General features: G+C 43.2%; 1 protein-coding gene across 8 annotated transcripts in view; it reads left to right on the forward strand.

The window, feature by feature from the left end:
• Window positions 1-24233, forward strand: part of ATP2B1 (ATPase plasma membrane Ca2+ transporting 1) — a 475107-nt gene that overhangs the window by 420183 nt on the left and 30691 nt on the right. For 6 of the 8 annotated variants that reach the window (XM_085653032.1, XM_085653026.1, XM_085653028.1 and 3 more), the window contains 2 exons: window positions 18180-18362; window positions 18675-18761. In XM_085653032.1, coding sequence (XP_085509158.1) covers window positions 18180-18362; window positions 18675-18761 — 270 coding nt within the window. Of the gene's footprint in view, window positions 1-18179; window positions 18363-18674; window positions 18829-24233 lie in introns of all 8 variants that reach the window. The other 2 variants (XM_085653034.1, XM_085653033.1) reach the window with 2 other exon arrangements.

A 24233-nucleotide genomic window follows, 5' to 3' on the forward strand; every position in this document is an offset into this window, starting at 1 on the left:
ATGGAAATACTGTTTTACATGTACAAAAAAGGTGCATATTGTAGTCGTCTACCCAGATCCTTCCATTGGCCATTGTCCATGAACCACACCCCTTGTGGACCATTGCTCATAAGGAAGCTAGAGTCGCATCCCTGGTTACCTCCCACATCTTTGCCTCACACCTATCTGACTTGCAACCCATCAGTTTAATTTTGAACTGGTGGGAAAATACTGGAATTGCCAGTACCCTGTCTTTTGATAACTGTGTAGGTTTTAAAACTTAGGATTTATCCAGCGACCCTCTTGAAAGTACAGAGACCATGTTTTGAAGATTGTTCCTTTGAAATATATTTTGTTTACACACTTTTTTACAAAAATAGAATTAAAATAACTATATTTAACAGCTATAGGGTTATCAATGAAAAGTGCAGACATACCAGGTATTTAATTTCTGGTAAACATACAGCATTGCAATTGTCACTGCTTGTTTAGTGTGTAACCATCACTTCTCTGCAGTGGCATTTCCTTGTAGTTGTGACCATTTTGGCAAACGCATAATTGATTTCCATGACTTAAAACGTGTTTCCTGAAAGGCCTATTTCTCTTTCCATTACCAAACCAGATGAGAGCAGCGTTGTTTTTGCCTGCCCACATTTTGTAAGAATACTAACCTTCAAGTGTGTGTTGATTTCCCCATAAATTAGTATTCTCTAGAATGTGTACTTTGTAATTGTATTCAACTTGCATGTTACAAAAGGTGTTTGTTTGTCAAAGTAAATTACCCAGGAAGACTAGATTCCAATTCACCAATGGCCCATTGGAAAGTCTTTCATTTCAAAATTCCACTCCTGCTTGGGATCTCTATTCCAAAAACGACAATGTTCATCAAATATTGTTTCTGAGGCACCTAACTTGTGAGCGGGTTATAAATTAAAAATAAATGAATTACATAATGAATAAATAACCAAACTTTTAGAGGTACCATCTCCCACACATTAGCAATGGAGCGAGCGAGAGGTAAAGATATGACGAGGCTAGTCTTAAGTCCACCTCCCCCTCTGTCATTTCTTCTTGGTCTAGTCTTCCATTCTATAGTCACCTGGGCATTGGTGGTCCTTGTCCTCACTACCTTAACAGTACTTGCATCCAAAACCCAATCCCAGTTAGAGATTGCCTACTGGCTGACCGAGACGAAGGAAAATCTTGAGTCTTGTGGGGGACTCATGTACATGAGATGCTTTGGTATACTTGAAAGAAAGGATTATCATAATTACGTGCATTTTTGGTAAATCCTTTCAGTTCCATCCATTACGTTACACCTTTTCTGCTTGATGTGAATGAGAGGGAATTACCCTTGATTTTCTCCATTTACCAAATTGCAATTTCTGTGTTTTACTCTTTTGTAAATCATTACGCCTTCTGTTAGAACTGATGTTCATGACCGATTGCAACCGTAATTGTTTTGTCCAACGTAGATGCAGTTAATTCTTCTGTGTTTAGTCCAGATTTGCATGGCATTCTTTTTACTGCCACTTAATGGCGCTGCACTGAATATCCATTGCACTCCTTCATTAGGTGTGTTTGAAATAAGACTGCAAGGATTTTGACTGACAACCAAAGTCTGCTTAGCGTTGATATCATGATCTGACTTTCCATTCTTTGTAATACCCTGGGGTCAATACACTGTTTTTCGTTCTGTATTTATCATATTCATTATTATTATTTTGCTTTTTAATCTTACTTCACAGTGGTCGATTTTGGCTTTTTCATACTCCACTTTGTCTCCTTTTTAGGTCGAGCTTGGACAGCGCTTGAGCTGTCTGGAAGATCTGTTGTGTGTACTTTGTGAGGTTTAACTCCTCCCATCGATTTTGATTGGTTTATCTACTTGCCTGTTAAAATGTCATGCTTGCCAGTGGGGCAAATCGTCTTCCTGGTCCCTCCTTTTTGTAACTTGTTCACTCCTCTGTAGTATTGCCCCAGCACTTGTCTTTCAGGTTCATTTTTTTTCTGTTTTACTTCAGGCTCTGTAACTTTTTTTTATTTTGACATTCTCTGTACATTTGCAAACGCTTACTTACGCCCACGCTTGCTCCCTCTGCTCGGGCTGCACCTACTTCCTCCCTCCTGCTTTTTGATTATTTCTTTCCTGCTCAGTTTTTGGTGTGTTCAGCTTCGGCTCCAGTCGTCCCACCACCACCTCCCACCCATCGTTGCTTGTTACTTTCAGTGCTTCATCGCCTGTCGAGTTCACTTAATCTCCCCATGCCATCTTCTCGCCAACATATCCTGCCCGTATTTTCAGTGCTTAGGCACAGTTGCCACTTGTTTTTATTATTTCCTAGCAGTCAAGAGGTTAAGTACAGAATATAAATCCTTACAGCACCACCAGCTAGAACTCGTCCAACAAGAGGTCGTGTTTTCTGGCAACAATGCTAACCCCTAGTCGTTGGACCAAATAAGTGCTTTGATGGTGTTCGCAGTCTGACAAAGCAAAATGGATCACCATAAAATGGGCTTTTGTCCAATGCTTCATTTTAGCACCCGCTCTTCCCCAAATTCGTTTATTTGAAATGAAACCGAGATGGCCGCTACATTTGCGAACTATAGCCTTCAGTCTTCGAGTCCTTTCTTTGTTTTTATTACACTTGTGCAGACCTTAGGTTGAGCAGCAACTCTTTATCTATTGTTTGTGGACTAGGCCCTGGCTTAAAAAAACACTGCCGTCTTTTATTTCAATGTCGATAAAGCAAGGAGATGGCGGGCACGAGTTTTGTGGCTGGGATGTAGTTGTGGATGCACTGCCCTATTTTGACTGAGGCTATAATGCCCCAGGGGTTTAAGAGGCGGTAAGTTGAGTTGTTTGATTTACGTTCATATATGTTGTTAACTGAACTAGGAAGTCTGAAGATAGGCAAATGAGAAGAGCAACTGGTTCTGCCTCATGGGCCAATCTCTGTAGAAATAGGAAAATACCAGAATGTCATGTTTTTGTTAGGTCTTTACTTATGCATGACAAATCAAATGACTGCTCGCTTATAGCATGGAAAGAAATATCAGACCTGCCAAATGTGAATATTTGCACAGTTTCATTTTATTTTTGTATACATGCTTAGTGTGGCGTTTGCACGTGTTAATGCAGGATTGCAAGTACTGGAATGCAAAGAAAAAAGTTAGACAGAATAAGTTGTTAATGTCCGACCTTGTACAGTTTAGGATGAACGCAGTTTGAACACTAGTACATTGCAATCTATATTATAGATTGTTATGGGCCTGTTTGACAGGACACAAGTTCTAAAAGAAGTAGTGGGGGAGACTAACAAAGTTATGCAGTGTGCAAATTACATCATGGCGCTTGACATCACAGCCTGTGACATTACTGTGCATGACATCTCTTGTGGATTACAGGAAGTGGCATCACAACCCATGACCTCACAAGAAGTGACAACACAAAAAGTGACATCAGATCTTAAGACCTCATACACGTTTAGCAGGTATAGCGTAAGTACATTTGAGAGCATAATATTTAACAAATTAGATTTTACTTCGGGGTTGTGCAAAAAAAAAAAGAGATGCAACACCCAAGCAAAATCTTGGCATTAACATATTCAATTATAGGCTAAACACTTATAAGGTCCCAAAGGCGAGACCTATTGTCTATGCCAGTGCTTGTTTTACTTTTAACATGAGCTGTATTGTGGGGTCTATGGAATATGGCACGCACTGGCAGTCTGAGCATCGTATATCAACAGACCCCGAACCTAAAAAGTGTGAGCTTGGCTAGGTGTGGTCTAACTAATGAGCCGGAGAGAAAAAAAACGATTGCCAAGGAGTACCTGCCAGGCACCTTCTCTTCAAGCCAAATCTGTGATCTTTTTTATCCGTCCAGATAAAATAGTGCTTGTAGGCGCTTCATATTAGCAAGTCTTCAAAATATATGGCTGCCACATTGGGTTCTGGCAGTAAAAAGTCAGGTCCAATAGCAGTGTTTAAGGTCCTCACTTCTCCAGTCACATCTGAAATTTTAACATTTATCACACGTGACCCTTAACCTCTCAAACTGCAGATCCGAGTACTTCACTTGTCTTTTCAGAGCCATCTAACATTTAATTCCTTTGCTCATATAGGTACATAAGTTGGTGTTCCAGAATAATAATTCATAGTATGACTTCACTGCAGACTTTTAGTAAACATTCAGACACAAAAGCTTAGAGTTTGAAGACTTACTGGCCTTTATTCACATAGCGGCTTAGGACCATGGAATACTAATTGTATCGCTGACTAGTTTTCAGGTTGTGTATGTATGACGTTTCACGTTTGTGTGACATTTCAGTTCCTCGAATGTTACACTTGGAGTGACACTTAATCATGAGTGGAACAAAGCCTTTTTAGCCATGTAATTAGAAGAACTTTAGATCTTATTTCATTCTGTGTATTATAAAGGCCTTGACAAGTACATTAGAACATCTGCTGCAACATTCTACCCTCTTCATTAGAGGTATAATATGAACAATGCTCAGAAGAGGCAAAGCTTCACTACAGTCTCTCCAAATTTAGTAGGTACTTTTGGTGAGTCGGGGAATATCAGAAGCAGAGGGCTCGATGACTTGGCTCCAGTAGCCCACATGCATGGAATCCATCATCAGACATCAGTAGACACTGGGAGACAAGTGCCAGTACCTTCGCTGTTAGGGTGCTCTTAAGTTGTCATTGAACTTCTAAAGTGATCGCTGCCATTTACTTACTTTCTCTTGCAAAGAATGGTGCCTGCACATGTGGATGTATTGGTTTCTGAGGCCTTTCCAGTTAGAAAACCGAATAAGAAAATAGGGGCTGCCCACAGTTTGTCAGCTTGGTGCCTGGCATCACTGACAGACAATATCCTGACAATGACAGACTTTCCGTGCAATAGCATTTGTGCTCTTCCTTGCTGTGCTAGAGAAGTGATGGCTAGCACAGGGGTAGCAGTAGTGGTTTTCTGATAATTCTAGTCAGAATTTGCTGGATCTGACCACCTAGGTAAGGTGGTAATGAAATTATTAATTATAAGCTCTGCTAAGGATGCTGACAAAACCACAAGATTGAGGACTAGGAATTAGTTTGGGCTAGCAGGGACTCTGTTTTTTCAGTGATCATTGGTGCATTAGGAATTTTAATACTATTCTTATCCCAGTTATACAACATGTAGAAGGAGTAAAGGAAGGCACAACAACTTTCTGACTGGCGGAAGGGAGCTCCAATCTTGAATAAATATCTGGACTTCAATTTTACCCCTTAGTTAGAAATATCCTATACAAGCCATCAATGTTTTTTAAACCAAGCGTTTGTAACCTGTAGAAAAGAAGAGCCTCAGTGTGGTTTACTGTGGTATTTGATATTGAAGGATATTCTTTTTGCCACAGATATGCAACAAAAGATACAGCTCATGTGAAAAACAGATACAAATAGTTTCTGCTTCATTAGAGCTGAGTATGAGCCCAAAAATCCATCATGTGGAGAACATACGAAGAAAGTGGAGGTGATGGGATGGGCTTTGTAGGCTGAGCCAGCTCAAGACTGACATTTGGGTGCCAGGGCTTTATTTCCACTTCTTGGAATGACTTTAGGTAAGCTCAGCAGCTGTCAAGACCAATCGTCAGCTCTAGCCTCCACATCATTTGATGGGAATGTGGTTCCACTGAGTCACTATGGTGAAGCCCTAGTTGCTGCACATCACCCAATCTTCGTGGTCTGGTCCACACTTCTCCTGGAACACACTGGGCTGAGGAATTCCTAGCAGAAACAGGAGCAGCAAGGCCAATTTAGAATGCACATCATTCTGTTGCTGCTCTAAAATAAAGCCTACTCTGGCTCTTGGAGAGCAGTCTTAATGTACAGACCACCAGCAAGAATTGATAAGTACAGTTGAGAGAGATGTCTAGAGAAAATTAGAAAACTTGCGTTTTGGCAGGACGGTACATTGGAGGGTTATGCATGTTACGATAAAGCGAATCCGACTCCTTGCAGGTAGCAAATTTAGCCTTCTGTAGGCTAGATACATATACTCGAGCTTTTCCGGATTAAAGCTCAACATGCTGCAGCATGCTGTTGAGTCCATGGAGGTACATTACAGCACGTTGAGAAATGGCAAAATCAGCATGTGTGACATTCCCAAGCGTCTCATTGACAGAGGTTTGTCAAGCATTACTGACTGTCCCTTCTTAGGCAAAGTGGAGCAGAGTCCCAGCTCTGATGCAGACCTTGAATAAGTTATACATTGCAAATTTGTTCTCTGCTTGCATCATCTCGCGCAGTGAAAAAATTTTGTTTTAACATCTGCTACCCATCCAGCTGTGTATGATTGTTGTTTATCCAAACAAAAACATATGAAGAGAAAGATGTATATTTCTCAGTAATAATATGCCTCATGCCACCACAAATCCATCACATATAAATAGGCTTTCTCAGTGTGCTGCAGTTTAAAAATCATTAAACTGATTTATAGCCAATACATGCTGTGTGCAGTTAGGATCAATAAAGGGATCATGTTTGGACATGTGCAGTACCTTATAAAGATTTATATACTTTTTTTTTTAAAAAACTGACCCCAATCTCCTATTGAAAAGTTCTCATTTGAACAGTGGGTCTGTAGCAGGCAGCTTTTAAGAAGAAATTAACCCTGCTGGGTATATATTTAGATAGTAAGTACATGTTGTCATCTTGTGATAATCTCAAAGTGCTTTTGTTTCTAGAGATAGTCAGGAAGGCAAATTGTGTCAGTAGGCTGTAAGTCATTGGAATGCAGTTGGTTCATTCAATTTACAGTCCGTCCCTTATTTAATGCACTGAAGCAAATTGTTTCTTCAAGAGTTCAATTTTAACAAGTTTTTTGTGAAGTTAAGAAGTTGGGTTCATCTCTGATTTGAGAAATTCAGATTTTAGATCAGCCACTGTTTGTGCCACTTGTATGAGAACAGTGATGTTGGGTCTTCAGTCCAGTAGACCGTGCACAATGTCTTGAAATTGATCGAATGGAGTGCTTTCAAGGCTGGCTGACAAGTTATTCAGTTATTAACATTATAACACATTATGCTATCTGATCAAAGCACTAAGCCACATCATTACTCTAAACCTACTGACCAGCCAAAGAGTGTGAAGTAAGAATATTTGTAGGGTGATCTTATACAAGTTAATGAGGGGGTACATGTGTTTGGAGAAAGTGGAAGTGTTACATGGATAGTGGAGGGGGGAAAAGGCATTAATTGATAGTCCCTAAACAAGAGAAGTATGACTACATTGAATATAGAGTGTGTATTTGGTGGGTGGTCTGGATACAGTCTGGCTGGGGTTCATCTACCAATGGACTCAAGCGGAGAGTCCGTTACAAGATCTAATTTTGGTCAGCCGTCAAGATTGCCGCGCTCTGCAGTGGTGGAATATGAACAACCTGTTAAAGGTACAGCATTTCCTGGACCCAGTTCTTCAGAGAACAGTAACACTGTGCGCCTCCCTTACAGGATGGGGTGTGCATGCCTAACATGTAACTGTCTAGGACCACTGGACACACAGTCTGAGAGATTCCCACATAAATCACCTGAAGTCACTAGCTGTTCACTTAGCGCTGAGAGCCTTCCTTCTTCACCTAATTGGCAAGGTAGTCCTCATTAAGGCAGAAACATGACAACCATGTCTCCAAAAGCAAAGGGGCATCAAGTCCTCAGTTTTCCCATTTAGCTCAGACCATTTGGACGCGGGCTCTCCGATACAACATTCACCTGTTAGCGGACTATCTCCCAGGAGTGGACAATGACTTTACAGATCTTCTCAGCAGGAGGCGCCAACAAGTCCATGAGTGGTCCTCCTTCAATACTTGCAGCATTGCAGACAACCCCAAATAGGCCTCATCGTCACAGCAGAAAAGGCCAAACGCCCAAGCTTCACCTCCGGGTTCTCACACCTACAATCAACGCACTATATGTATTAGATGGTCCAGGATATTTGCATACACTTTTCCACCTTTCCCACTGCCTCCATTTCTGGCTCACAAGCTTTGGCAGACATTTGTCACCCTCATCCTGGTGGATCCCACATGGGCAGGCAACCATCGTTTACCACACTTCTTAAACTGTGAGTAGTTTCCCTCGAAGCACTGCCAAACAGAGAACCATGGAGAAGTCAGACACCCGGACCCCAGATTGCTCAACCTCGCAGTCTGGCTCCTGAAGTCTTCGAATTTTTGCTACCTCAATCTCCTATAACAATGTATGGATATTCTTAAAGAGGCACACAGGTCTACAAATCTGGCCTGTTATGCTGCCAAATGGAAAAGATTTGTTCACTATTGTCATTCCAAATACATTGACTAGCAGCTAATATACAGGATATTGTCTGCTACTTATTTCACGTACATACCTCCGATTTCGTTTTAACATTTATAAGGTTACACCTAGGAACAGTGGCAGTATAGCTGCAAAATAGGCAACACCCTTCCCTATTCAGGATTCCAGTTGTCAAAGACTTGCTTGGAAAGCCTTAAGAGTAATTCCTCCTAGAGTGCCACCAGCTCCCACTTTTAATCTCAGTATTGGATTAAAAAAGATTAATAGGCCCTCCATTTGAACCACTCCACTCCTGCCCCTCCAGTTTTTATCCTGGTAACATTCCTAGTTGCTATCACTTCACTCAGATGTGTCAGTGAGCTTCAGGCATTAACTTTAGAAGAGCACTTCTTTCAGATGCATATGGATAGGGTTGTACTTCACACCAACCCCATGTTTCTTCCTAAGGTAATCTCACAATTCTATTTTAATCAATCTATTGAACTACGTGTCTTTTTTTTTTTTCCTCAGCCTGACTCAGAAAGGGCTCTCCGCATGTTAGATGTAAAAAGAGCTCTCATGTATTACTTGGACAGGACTAAATCTTTTATGAAAACACTACAACTTTGTCACTTTCTTAAAACCTCACAAAGGGAGGGCCATTTCCAAATTAGGTAGTGCACAATGGATTGTTAAATGCATTCAAACGTGCTATGCTAAATCTAAAATAACTTTACCCATTCCTCCTAGAGCTCACTCTCCTCATAAAAAAAATAGCCCATAGCTCGCATATTTAAAGCAGCTACATGGTCTACCCCACGTAGAAAAATTACTGTGTAGATGTGCTGGCCCGTCAACAAGCCAATGTGGGCAAAGCAGTCCTACGGACATTATTTCAAACTAACTCCCACAGGTTAACCACCACTTACGGTGAACTGCTTTACAGTCTATGCTAAGCGTGTGTATCTACAGCCACACATGCCTTGAATGGAAAATGTTACTTTTGCAGCGTGAATCTTTCTGGATTCACTATGCTGTGCATTATTCCGCGATCTTGTGGTTGGGTCCGGATTCGTAGTCTTTTCTTTGTTTTTTTTTTTTTTTTTGTAGCCCAGGTGGGCGTCGACGTCCACCATTTGGTGCACCTCCCGTGACGTCGTCGTGCTTCCTGCGGAAGTCCCACCTTTGGGGCGCCATCTTCAGATTCTTTTTTCCGCCGTTGGGTCTGGATCGTCATCGGGAAGCTCCAGAAATTCACTCGGAGGAAGAAGGAAGAAAAGAGAGTTTCATCGATAGAATCAAGAGAAGACATCAGGAATAGAACAGATTTCATCAGGAGCGCGAAGAAAGAGGACCAGCGAACCTTTTTTCTTCGACAGCCTTGGAGAATGCACGCTCAGAGACCCTGAGCGAAATGGACAAGACGCCATTCAAGTTCTGCCCAAACTGCCACCACAAGTTCGCGCAGAAAGACCAGCATCCGGTTTGCAACCTCTGCCTACCGGTGGATCACCGGAGTATCGACTGCAACGCCTGCTCAGCCTTCGCGCCGAAGACACTCAGAGTGAGAGAGAGGCAGAGAAGAGCCAACGCCAACATGGATGGCAAAGGGAAACCCCCGACACTCTACGAGCTGGGCCTCGACACGGACGACGAGGACAACGTCGCCGAGACAGCCGAAAACTTCACGGTCGTAGAGACCGACAAGAAAAAAGAAGACGAGGTAAGAGAATCGTCGAGCGCAAATCAAAAGACACCTCGAAAACACGAGGGTGACTCGAGAAAAACTGAGTCAAGGTCCACGAAGGGAGCCCCGGCGCCGAAAACTTCGACGTCCAAAGGGGGAACTTCGGACAAAAGGCCAAGCGGATCCTTACAAAAGGACTCCCGGGGGCAGAAAGACGCCGAAAGGCAAGGGTCGTCGAAATCGTCCCATGAAACTGGCCGATCGACGCAGAAAGAACGTTCGACGTCGACGCAAGTTTCATCGAAGAGACCCGCGGTCGACGCCGAAAGCATCTCCGAAATGGAGAAAAAGAAGAGGCGGCTCGAGGCCGAAATGGAGAACATCCTTCAAAGGAAGAAGGAGTTCGACGCCAGGATGAAGGAATTCAAGATTCCAACGGTTTCATCGGCGGACGTCGTCGAGGTCGAAGGCGAGTTCGACGCCGAAGGGCTGACAAGGGATCTCGAGGAAGAAGAGGAGCCCTATTATGAGGAAGAAGCCGAGGAAGAAGACCAACAGTCGTTCTACGAATCGGCGGCATCTACCAGCAACGACGTCGAATGGCACGATCTCGACACCGAAAACCCGGAGGAGGCCGTGGACACGTACCCCTCGAGGCCTTCGCCACCCGACGACATCGGGGTATACAATATGGTGGTGAAGAGCGCAGCAATGGCCTTCGGCGTCAAACTCGACGAGGAGAGGCCGAAAGCCGATTTTCTCGTCGAAACACTGCTCCCCATCCAGACTAGGAGTCAGTTCCTCCCCATGCTACAAAGCGTGATGAACCAGGGGAGAGAAGCCTTCAAGGAGCCTGCCACCTGCCGGTCGATCACGCCCAGGACAGAGAAGAAATATAAGCACTCCTCCCTGGACCCACCTTACATCAAGGGTAGCGTCACCGCAGACTCCATCATAGCCTCCACGGCCAGGAGAAGGGCCAACGTTCCAGCAACTTCGGGGCCACCTCCGGATAAGGAGAGCAGGAGGATCGACCTCACAGGCAGAAAGGTCGAGAGGAACGCCGCAATGCACTGGCGCATGGCGAATTCGAATGCACTCCTCAATAGACACCAATACCAACACTGGGATGAGATGGGGGAGCTAGTAAAGCACCTCCCCGAAGAATACCGCCAGAGAGCCTCTCACCTGGTGGATGAAGGCAAGAACATCGCCAACTCCTGTATAAAGACGGCGTTGGATGGGGCAGAGACTTCAGCAAGACTCATGGCCATAGGGGTCACAGAGAGGAGGCATGCATGGCTAAGAATCTCGGGATTCAAACCGGAAGTGCAGAACAACATCCTTGGCACCCCCTTCAACGGAGAGACACTGTTCGGAGCAACGGTGGACGAAAAGCTCACCCAGCTCAAGAAGGAAAACGAGACAGCGAGGTCCATGGGGGCCCTACAGCTGAGGGGAATGAGACGAGGTAATCCCTCGAGGAGACCCTACGGTAGGGGTGCAAGCCAACAAGGGACATCGCACCAGGCGTTCCAACAAGGTCAGCAGGGCGAAGGTCACGGACAAAGTCAGCAGAAGCAAAGCTGGCAATATCAACCTCGGGGCCAGTCCTTTCGCGGGAGAGGGAACGGACGTGGCCAAAGGAGGAGAGGGGGCGATCAGCCCTCCTCGAAGTGACTCAGCACGCAAGAAGACGCCTACCCTCGTAAGGTCCCCAAGGGTGAGGCGCAAAAAAGTGTCATCAGGGGGAAGAGAAGATTAAAGAGCCTACGAGCATACGTCACCAGTAGGCGGAAGGCTGAGGTTCTACCTTCAGGAGTGGCGGCGTATAACCACAGACAAGTGGATACGGAACATTGTGCAGTACGGATACTGCGTAGACTTGGAGAAAAGACCTCCAAACAGGAAGCCGAAGGGAAGACAGAGATCGGCCCAAGAACTGGCAATACTCAGAGAAGAAACGCGGAAACTCCTACAAAAGGGAGCCATAGAGACAGTGCCGTTCAGGGAACGCAACAGAGGGGTCTACTCAAACTACTTTGTGGTTCCGAAGGTAGACGGAGACCTCAGACCCATACTGGACCTCCGTTACCTAAACAAGTTCATCAGAACGCAAAGGTTCAAAATGACTTCACTGCAGGAGGTACTGCCACAGATAAGAGAAGGGGACTTCATGGTCACCGTGGACCTCAAGGATGCCTACCTTCACATCCCAATAAACAGAAGGCACAAGGGCCTTCTAAGATTCAACATCGAACAGGAACACTACCAGTTCACAACCCTGGCCTTCGGATTAAAATCAGCACCAAGGGTCTTTACAAAATGCCTGTCGGCGGTAGCGGCACACCTACGAAAGCAGGGAATACACGTATACCCCTACTTGGACGACTGGCTGGTCAAGGCAAACTCACGCGAGAAGTGCGAGAGGCACGCAAAACGCGTAACAGACACCCTCACAAATCTGGGATTTTCCATCCACTGGGGAAAATCATCGCTGGAACCGGAACAGGTAAAGATTTTCCTGGGGGCAAAGATCAACTCCCTCAACAGTACAGTAGTGCCCAGCGACAGGAGGACAGATGCTCTACTGAAGGAGACGCAGCTCTACCAGAAGGGGCGAGTTCTGACAGTGAGGGCGGTGAGCAAGATGATGGGGATGATGGCGTCCTGTATCCAGCTGGTGCCGAATGTACGCCTGCACATGAGACCATTCCAGGAATGGCTGCAACAGCAATGGTCACAAGCAAACGGAAGTTGGGAGGATCTAGTGGTTGTTACGCACGCAGTGCAGGAGGAGATAACTTGGTGGAACAGAGACAACATAACAACAGGGAGAAGCCTGACACCACCAATCCCAACAGTGACCATTACCACGGACGCATCGCAGAAAGGATGGGGAGCGCACATGGACAACCTCAGAGTGAGGGGTCTATGGGCTCCAGCAGACGCGGTCCGCCACATCAACTACCTCGAGTTGAAAACGATACTGTTAGCCCTGAAGGCATTCCAGAGACACCTGTTCGGCCAGAGGGTGTTGGTACAGACAGACAACACCACGGCGATGTTCTACATCAACAAACAAGGGGGGACACAGTCGTTTCCCCTCTCATCCCTAGCTCAGGAGATTTGGAGATGGGCCATACCTCTCAAGATAGATCTACGGGCAATTCACCTACCAGGGAAGGACAATGTGGAGGCAGACTGGCTGAGCAGACAGACCTCGGCATCGCACGAGTGGGAGCTCAATGGCCAGGAAACGGAGAAAATCTTCCAGAGATGGGGGACTCCCACAATAGACCTATTTGCAACACGCCACAATGCAAAATGCCAAAGCTTCGCGTCCAGGCAACCAGATCAGCAATCCAAGGGAAATGCCCTATGGATAAGCTGGTGGAGGACATTTGCCTACGCCTTTCCACCGATACCCCTGTTGCACAGAGTGCTCGACAAGTGCAGAACCAGCAACATGACTCTGATCCTGGTGGCTCCACAGTGGGCGAGGCAGACATGGTTCTCACAGATTTAAGAAATGGCGCACGGCAATCCGTACAGGTTCGAGAGGAGAAAAGACCTGCTCTCAATGCAAAACGGGGAGGTCCTGCACCCAGAGCCAGAGACACTCAACCTAGCAGCATGGCTCCTGAAGACCTAGAGTTCGCACACCTAAGGTTACCTCAGAGCACTATGCGAGTGCTACGGGAGGCAAGGAAACCTACTACAAGAAAGTGCTACAGCGCAAAGTGGAAGAGATTCACGGTGTGGTGCAGGAAAAAGGGCCTGCAAAACAGAATGACAAGAGACTCAACTGTGCTGAGGTACCTCACACACCTTCTAAAGAGTAACCTCTGCTCGAGCTCCCTAAGGGTACACCTAGCAGCGATCGTTGCCTACACCAGAGGTGAGAAGGGTGGAAGTTTCTTCACCTCGCAGGTGGTGAAGAGATTCATGGAGGGAGCCAAAAGAATGGCACCCCCGAAAAGGTTGCCGCCGCCGGCATGGAATTTAAACGTGGTTCTGACGGAGCTCATGAAGGCGCCGTTTGAACCCATTCACAAGGCCACTCTACAAATGTTGACGATGAAAACTGCCTTTCTAGTGGCCATAACCTCACTACGCAGGGTGAGCGAGCTTCAAGCACTAACGCTACAGGAGCCCTACATTCAAATTCACAAAGACAGGGTAGTCCTGAGGACGGACCCACACTTCATGCCCAAGGTAGTGTCGGCGTTCCACATGAATCAGAGTATCCAGATACCGAGTTTCTTCCAAAACCCGACTACAAACGCAGAAAAGGCCCTGCACACCCTCGATGCCAGAAGAGCGGTGATGCACTACATTGAAAGAACCAAGGAACTCAGGAAGTCGAAGCAGCTGTTTGTGTCCTTTGCTACTAGCTTCATGGGTAGACTAGTGACCAAGGGCACCATCGCTAGGTGGATTGCCCTCACTATTCAATTCTGTCACAAACAGGCTGGACAGGAGCTAACGGAGGGGCCCCAAGCTCACTCCACAAGGAAGAAGGGGGCCACAGTTGCCTTCCTGGCAAACACGCCCATCCAAGACATTTGTCTCGCAGCAACTTGGGCATCTGTGCACACGTTCACAAAGCACTACTGCGTGGACATTCAAATGAATAAGGAAGCACAGGTCGGACAGAAGGTGCTACAACACATTTTCAACGACCAGCGATCATCTTCCACCCAGCCACCACAAAAATAGGAAAACCGCTACAAAGTCTATGCACAGCATAGTGAATCCAGAAAGATTCACGCTGCAAAACGAAAAGTTTCTTACCTGTCGGTGTAGTTTTGCAGCTTGAAGATCTTTCTGGATTCACTAGCGAACCCACCCACCTCCGCCAGGAAGATGAGGCTGGAGGAAGAGGGGGTGAAATGGATAGGATCAAAGAAGTGGAAACGTACAGAAATATGGACAAAAGGATTAAACAATCGCCTAGGGTTAAAAAAAACAGGGAAAAAAGAACCCGAAGATGGCGCCCCAAAGGTGGGACTTCCGCAGGAAGCACGACGACGTCACGGGAGGTGCACCAAATGGTGGACGTCGACGCCCACCTGGGCTACAAAAAAAAAAAAAAAACAAACAAAAGACTACGAATCCGGACCCAACCACAAGATCGCGGAATAATGCACAGCATAGTGAATCCAGAAAGATCTTCAAGCTACAAAACTACACCGACAGGTAAGAAACTTTTCGTTACCCAGTAACCATCTGTTCGTGGTATGTAGTCCTGTAGATTCACATGCGCTCCCCCTGCCACCTGTACTTGTTTATTGTGTGCATCACCAGCAAAAGGAGTCTCACTACCTCGTGGCTCAAAAGACTTTCTTCAAAGAAAAGCAACTTGCACACATCTGACCCCAACACTAAATGGCGGACTTATGCTAACCATGTGAATCTACAGCACTTTATACCACAAGCAGATGCTTACTGGGTAAGTAACATTTTCCTTTTTCCAGCCTTTGCTTGTGAGCTTGGAAACTAATTTCAGCAGCAAACCATATCCAATTTTATGTGCAAAAGGTCCTGAATGAAAATTCCAATAAAACTACTGCAGATAGAGAAACAATTGACAAAATCTTGAAGGAAAATTCTGAATATGAGATTGAAAAGCTTTGTTCTTGTATGGAGAAAGTGGCGATGAAAAGATCCCTTTGGGGTGTGTCACGGCTAAGAGTGACTTTCAGACCCCAGATTGTGTGCCTTAGCACACCTGTCCGGACAACATTGGCGATTCGAGATTCAATAGCAGCAAAAGAGCAGCTTCTCATTTCCACTCCCCTGGCCCCCAATGCACATTAATTTTGAGCTTTTCCCCATCTTGCTGCATTGTCCATTACGTAAATGAACAGCTGGAACTTGTAGGCTTATTGTGGCTATGTGTAGTGAAGGGGCATGTTCGAAATTAGGGTTTCTAGTTTGCAGTGGTAGGGACCCTTCCTTCTTGTCAGGATAAGGGAGTTGCACACCTAGATAACCCCTGCTCATCTCCCTGGAAGCTTGGCACAAGTAGACAGTCTTTTCTCAGAGGCAATGTGTAAAGTATTTGCACACTGTAACACTACAAATGGGCACCACAAATGTTTAGTAAAATAAAGTATCTTTATCTAAACCAAACAAGACCTGAACAACAGAAATCCAACATACACAGCTCAAAATATGACTTTTAAAAGGTTTCAAAAATTCTGCCCATAGAAAACTATGGATGCGTGATTCCTATACAAAGTATTTCAGATGCATCAAAATCCATGAGGCAACAGATGCAGAGGAGGGAAGTGTCAGAAAACATAGTGATGGGCCAGTTCCTGAATCCTTGTAAGCGTGGCATCCGTTCTGCTCCATGCAGGAGAAGTGATGTGTCTAACCTGGACTGCATGGGCAAGTGAGGTGTCAATTCCAAGACTGCTCTGGTTTGCAGGTGGTCCACCAGCGAAACGTGGTGCACAGGTGCAATGCATGGAAATCTGGAGCGTGCCGGAGATCAATGCGGCGGCGAACTGCGGTCCTATGATGCGTTGTTTCTTGTAAGCGCACAGCAGGGCCTGCTTTGGAGTCTGTGATCTCGGTCTTTGGAGGTCAGTGCACTGGACTTAACGTGCTGCAATTCTTTGGGCTGCTGGCAGGTGCTGCGTTGTTTTCGGGCCTACCTTAGTGGTACGAAAAGGGAAAGTTAGGGCCTGGCAACTGGGTGTACTTTCCAGGTTGTTATGGCAGTTAAAATCTGCTCATGCTGACAGTGCAGTGGCAGGTCTGAGACACATTTAAAAGGCTACTTGGGTGGGTGTCGCAATCAGTGCTGCAGACCCACTGGTAACATTTGATTTACAGGCCCTTGGCGCGCACAGTGCATTTTACTAGGAACTTATCAGTAAAACCCATATGCCAATCATGGATAACCATTCATAATCACAATGTATACAGGGAGCACTTGCGCTTTGGCACTGATCCGCAGTGGCAAAGTGCCCAGAGTACCTAAACCACCGAAAACAAAATCCAGCAGACAGTCCATAATGCAGGAGGTAGAGGCAAACAATCAGGGGAAACCACGCCAAGGATGCCAGGTCTAACGGGGACATTCAATCTTTTATGCAGGATAAGGTAGAATTTGAATCAGGCGAACTGAACTCCTGCATTACGCCCGACTGTACAATTGTGCAATGTGCCTTATATAAATTAAACAGCAGCTCCAAGAGCCATGATCTCTTTTGAGAAGTTTTTTTCCCCACAATTTCATCCAAGGGAGTTATATACCTTTCCAAGATTAGCATCGGATAAATGGGGCTGGAAGAAAAGATCAAATGGGGAGATCTCTGCAGAGCAATTGGAAATACTCAAAGGTAAAATTGCATGGAAAACCAAAGTTAATTAATAAACAATGTATAATTGATATTACACCCAAATGGGATCCACCGTATGTTTCCTGGTTGCAACCTAGAAGTGTTGCAGTGGCTGCGACCCAAGTGGGCAGTGCGATGCATATGTGATGGAGTTGCTCCATAATCGTTGCCTTCTGTAGGGAGGTCTTATCCACAATGGAGTAGGTGATGAGCTACAAATTATGGCAGACAGGGGAGTAGTTCTGCTCAGTTTTCGAAACCAATTCATTAGGCGCTCGGGTCACTCTGTTCCAATAGTTCCGACTGTGGAGTTTTCTGACAATGGAATAACTATTTGCTAATGTGAGAAGACTCTCCTGTACCTGTATAATGATAACTGGGACGGAATGTAGCTTAATGGGGAAGGAGTAGGATACCTGTCATGGTCTTTGGTCATTGCTTTGATTGGCTGATGAATAAACGCAATATACTATGTACGTACCTATTGGGAATCGGCCACGGGGCAGGAAGCAATCATCGTAGAGTTGTTTCTTTCTATTCTATTCTCTTTTCTTTTTTGTTTACTCCTTGGTGGAGCAGTTTGGTGACAAGCTGTACCATTAAAGTGAGCTTGTATTGAGGCGTCTTGTTTAGGGATTTCATTTATAAAAGGCAAAGACAAGTGTAAAACAAAAATTACATGTGGAATAATGTGATTCAAATGAATGAGTTAATGGAATTGGTGATGTTGTAAAAATCTGCCAAAGTGAGACCAAGTAAACTGTTAATTTATCTAAACACATGCATTCATGTTGAAGTATTAAATTATAGAACATTTATCAATGGTTTTTTAACCTTTTTTTTAAACCTCTTCCATAGCTGGTCACAACAATACCAACAAGTCGTTTGAAGTTCCTTAAAGAAGCTGGTCACGGGACACACAAGGACGAAATACCTGATGAAGAGCTCTCTGAAGATGCTGATGAGATTGATCATGCTGAGCGAGAATTGCGGCGTGGTCAGATCTTGTGGTTTAGGGGCCTGAATAGAATACAAACACAGGTATGGTCTTGGCAGAGGTAGGAGGGTGCAAATGGGGCGTATGGAAACATGTTACAATCCTCTCCCTTTTTCCCTGAGAGTGGCGTAGATGCTGCAAGATGTGTGATTGATAAACATATTTTTATAGGGTAAGGCTTTCTTTAATCTCAAGCTCTTTCTATGCTTCATCTTTAAAAACAACTTTTGCTTATTTAAGTGTTGTATAAAAAGTGCCTTTTCTTTACCTTTTGTGTGTTGTAGATGGGATGGTCCTTTCTCTTGTTCTCTCTCTCTCTTGCTGAGCAAGCTGTCACAATCTCTGATTCCTTGCAGATGGATGTAGTGAATGCTTTCCAGAGTGGAAGTTCCATTCAGGGGGCTCTAAGGCGGCAACCCTCCATCGCCAGCCAGCATCATGATGTAACAAATATTTCTACCCCTACACATGTAGTGTTTTCCTCTTCTACTGCTTCTACTACTGTGGGGTGTGAGTGTGTGTTCCTAAGTGCATGAAATTAACATTTCCTAATCCACACACCTAACGTTTCTCATTTTCTCCTTAGTGTTCAAACTCATCTTTCAGGCTTCTCGTAAAGCTTTCTTTTCACAAGGGTGATGAGGCCTCATTCGGCTTTCTTTGTTTTTAGTGGGATAACAAACAGATGCAACTAATACAGCAAACAATCCATGAAAATGTGTATTGTACACATTCTAAACTATTTGCATAGTCTTACAAAGACAAAAGGGGATTTTGTAACAAGATTATAGAAACTGGCGTAAATATTCGAGTATGAGCCTACAATTGTCCTTCATAAACATTATCATGTAAATTCATCTATGGAGTCGCTTAACCTTCAATGTGTGTCTTCAAGCACTGTCCTACATGTTGCTCTTTAGAGTGTCATGAAATTCATCTGTTAACATTTTGATTTGTGATCACTTTTCGGTGTATGTTTGCGTGTTTCACATAATTTGCAAATCTCTTATTATGGGCAAGTATATTTCAGGACAAGTGGGAATCCTGCAATATTTAAAAGAGGAATCATAAATTAAGTTAGTTGCTTTAGTAATTGTTTTACTCTTTAAACACTTACAAAGTTGACGCATATAATACTGGTGCAGTATACAATATAGGTTTCCCTAAAAAAGCCAACAGTTGGTTAAGCTATGTATTTTGCTAGATCTTTCCTTAATCATTAAAGGGGTTCATAATTTTTTTGGGGTGGGGTTTTCTTTTTAATGAGGCCTTAGCAAACGTATGTTTTTTTCTGATAATGAAACGTCTTCTCTAGGTGTTCCTGCAGTGTCTTGAAATGCAGTGCGTCACAACTCAATAACTAATTCAATCTTTTCCACAGAACCTCTTCACAAACAGGCTTCAGGTTTACAGTTTCTACTTCAAAAGCACTGTTAATATTGACTCTCTAAAAAGATTTTTCATTTCCAAACATTTATTCTTTTCATTTTAGTTTTTGTAAAGGTTTCAGTCAAATTTGGACCTCATCAAATTTCTTTATTGTGAAGGAGACATAGAAGGCAGGCACTAAAGGTGCACCATCTGGGTTAGCTATAGGTCCATAGGTTGGTGTTCTGCATGAAGTGCAATGAAAAAATACTCATTCCACTGGTCCTGTCCATCACTGGTCCTGTCCCTCAAGAAAGGGAAGACAGCGAAGGACAGTATTACAGACTAATTTAGGTGGCAACAGCACAGTAGGCAAAAATACCAGGTTATAGTAACTGGACTTTTATACTGCTTTGGCCTCATGAGTAGTATGGAAGAGTTGAGTCATTCGTTTTTTGCAAATTATCAGAAAATGTTCCGCCAGTCTATTTTGTGGGAAGGAGTTCCAGAAATGTCATACATCAGAGTGTTTCAATAGAATTTTGAGGAGAACATTCTGTCCTATGGACAGTTATGTCAGATTTGATGTTCTTTCCATAGGTTCCTTTCTTTACCACACACTCGAGAGGGTGCTTTATGATATTTAGTTTTGTTTGTGGACAGTTTTATTTATATAATAGTGCCTTTCTGAGATGCACTTGATGTTCAAACTGTGACATCAGATCAGGAAAGAAACTGCTACATTTTTCAACATAAGTAAAATTTCTTCAAGCCAGTTTTCCTCTTTAAAATTGACTATAGTACATGGTTTAACGTATTTGAACCAACTTTGAGTATTTGGCCTGTAACAGTAAAAATGAGACATCACTATAAAGTGCATTGGGAATGACATGTTTCCTAATATTTAAATACCATTTAACCCCGACTTGTAAGATGCAGTCCATAATTCTATTTAGCAGTTACTCACCAGCATTTGTCATCTGTAAGCTAAATTTGATACAATTTTCTGAATAACAGTGATGTTAGTTTTTACAAAACAATAAAAAAATTGAAAGGCAACAACTCAAAACAAATGAATTGAGTACAAGAATAAATCTCCAGATGTCTTGGAAGGATATTATTACAAATTAAATTCTTTATTATTCTTTCCAATGGTCATAAAATACAGCCATATAGCCAACATGTTTCGCCCATATAGTGAGGGCTTCCTCAGGGCTGCAATTGGACAAAATTATAAAAACATTAAAATACAGAATTTAATTTCTCATTAAAAACTAAAGTAGTAATAGCCTACTACAATAGTCCACTCAAATACTCTACACCAAGAGTATGAAGAAGGATTAGACTAGCAGATTAAAACAGTGAATGCTTCATATAAATTGCACAGTGAAGAAAATAACATCTACTAATTATTTACTATATTATCCAAATTGGTCCTAGAGCTTCCCAGACAAATTCAGTTCTTGTAATCAGATTAATGCAGTTTCGAAATTGTGCCAGAAATAAGTCTTATATTATATCCAGAGATATGCCCTCCTACTGATTCAGCTCAACTAATTTAATAAAACCCACCCGTTATTCCCCGCAATCTCTGTATAGATTGAAAGAAATTTGTCTATATATCAGCACTACTGTTCAATGACTATCTCACAATCTACAAGCGGTGCTCACATTCTTCCCTCCAAATTGGATCCAGTAAAGTCCCAACCTCTAATCGCACTCGTTATTAATATATCCACAGGTGCCATCATAACATTATACTTATTTTGCAAAACGAGTACACTTCACAAAAACAATTGGGCTACCGATCCTACCAAACAAAAGATAATTATTACATAATTCCACAACACACATACCTTTACAAAACTTCCATATCTCAGATTTGAATATCTAACGATATCCTATTTATTTCCAAAATAACATACCCGTGTTCGGTGTGCGCATCTCAACCTCATCTATTTGTACAACAATTGTAGATTATTCGGCACCAATATTTAAAACACATACCCACCAATTGAAGATCATCATCCTAAATGGACACCTGTTAACCTCATCTTGAAATGGTCGGTATTAGCTGAGACCACCATCCGAGGCATCTTCAAAAGGGGGAGAGGGATTGGTGAGTGCCATTTTCAGATGATTAGATACAAAAGCACCATTGCGATAAATTTGTTAATTGACAAATCTAGTGGAAAACCTAAATTCATCCCACTCAATCTATAATTACCCCAAGGAACACTATGAGACCATCTTCTATAAAGGAGATTTGTGAGCACCATCTAAATATGTGTATATACAAAAGGCGCAGTTGAAAATAATAGTTTCATCAACCAATTCTGTCAAAAATTGGAATCATCTTTCCCAATTTAGAATATCCCTGTCAAGTTCTACGATGAATCAATGACCATGATTTACGGTCCACTGCACAAGTGCTGATCAGTCAAATACGAAACATCATCCTAAACCATATTCAAGAATAAAAATTAATCAGTGCCATTTTGAAATGGTTAACATAAACAAAGAACCCTATTGGAAACAATGCTGCAGCGAACATATCCAGTCGGAAACTAAAACCTTTCCCAGTCATATATCGGACTCATTTGATAACTGTTCTAATTACCAGCCCTAAGGAAAAAATTGCAATAATCTCATTCAATTTACAATATCCCTATTTTTGAATCAGATGTACCCCCTCCTCAGATACCGTCATCAAAGCAAGAGCTCAATTTATGTTTTCACACAGTGTGAGAATAAAACGGTGAAGCATCATGGATCAACAAACTAATACCATGATGTAGAAACCAAACGTAGAAAATATAATGGAGTTCCTTATCCCAATTTAAACCTAATTCAAAGATTGAAATAATCCCATTTAGTTTACAATATCACTGTTTAGAGTCCAATATCTCTCACTTCAGGGACCATCATAAAGACAAGGGTTAAACATTGTATTCCACAGAAGATTAACAAAAAATGGCGAGATAACATTACATATGTACTTACTTATGCCTACTATCCCTCCTGTAGTATAGGCCATCAACCAGGACCCTACAGTCCTTCTCTGTCCTGCGCTTTTCTTTCAATCTGACTCCAGGTGTAAGCCATCTCCTTGCAGTCAGCCTTGCGGCCTCCGCGCCACGGGTTTCTGGCCTTCCTCTTTTCCCTTTCCCTTGAGGGTTCCAAGTGAGAGATTGCCTGGTGATGTTTGATGTGGGATTGCGGATAGTGTGACCTATCCAGTCCCAGCATCTTTTCTTGATTTCTTCTTGAGCAGTGAGTTGGAAAGCCTGATGCAATAGGTCATTGCTGCTAATGGTCTTTGGCCAGCGGAGTTGGAGGATTTTCCGCAGCAGGTGTTGATTAAGGTCTGGACTTTGTTGGTGGTGGTCTCTGTTGTTCTGTACATTTCTGCTCCATACAGAAGGACCGATTTTATGTTGTTGTTAAAAAGCATGAGCATGGTTTACAGCATTGGGTCCTCAGCATGCCAGATGTTCTTTAGCTAAATGAAGGCAACATAGTGCAACAAACTAATATCATAATGTGGAAACGTGTTGGCTATATAGCTGTATTTTTTCAAGAAGATTGGAAAGAATAATGAACATTTTAATTTTTAACTGTACCCTTCCAAGACGTCTGGAAATTTATTTTTGGACTTGCTGAATTAATTTTCATATATTGCTATTTTGCATTGTTCTAATCATTGGAGTGTTGGAAAGCTTAGCCAGGGAGGTGGGCAATTGGCTAATTTACAAAGGGAACTAATCGGTTTGTGCACTTGAATGATCCTTAGCTGTCCTAAATTTCCTAGTTTTTTACAAAACCATACTTTTTCCCAGTACTGTTTATAAAGATATATTTATTAGTAAGTATCACTTTATGACTAGAATAGGACTAAAAGTATGGCTTTATATACACATGCTTAAACGTAAATATTGTATATTTGCATTAATGTCCAGTAAACCAGTAGCAGCTGGTGATTGCAAATAGTGGTGGGGCAAAAATATAAACAAGGAGGTTTAAACCTCTGACCACACAGTCACAGATCCCTGTAGTGCATATATTAGTCCACTTAGGTTTCAGATCTGGCTAGGATGCAAGTGGCTGTGAGTGACCTGATTCCTTTGAAGAATCAATCATTATCATCTTTTGATCCCACACATATTCTTATTCACCCACACTCATTTCAGTTCATTTTCTTACACCTTCACTGTTGTCTTTTTATTTATTTAAGGTAGTAGGATGAAAGTGTGTCCGAGTCCCAAATTGAGACCGGAATGTTGCATGCACCCCTCAAACCTTGAAAGCAAGGTTTATTGAGGGCTGCATGGAACATTCCGGTCTCTATTTGGGACTCGGACACACTTTCATCCTACTACCATAAGCCCATATTAATTCAATTACTAAACCACCTGTATTCAACAATTCATTCACACTCACCCACTGTCTTTATTCACCTACCCACTCACTTTCACTCATGCACATTAAGCTATTCACTACCAGTCACCCAAATCATATTCCCGGCCACTCTGTCAACCCCTGCAATC

Source organism: Triturus cristatus, chromosome 4_1 (genome assembly GCF_964204655.1).
Source record: "Triturus cristatus chromosome 4_1, aTriCri1.1, whole genome shotgun sequence".
Taxonomy (NCBI): Eukaryota; Metazoa; Chordata; class Amphibia; order Caudata; family Salamandridae; genus Triturus; species Triturus cristatus.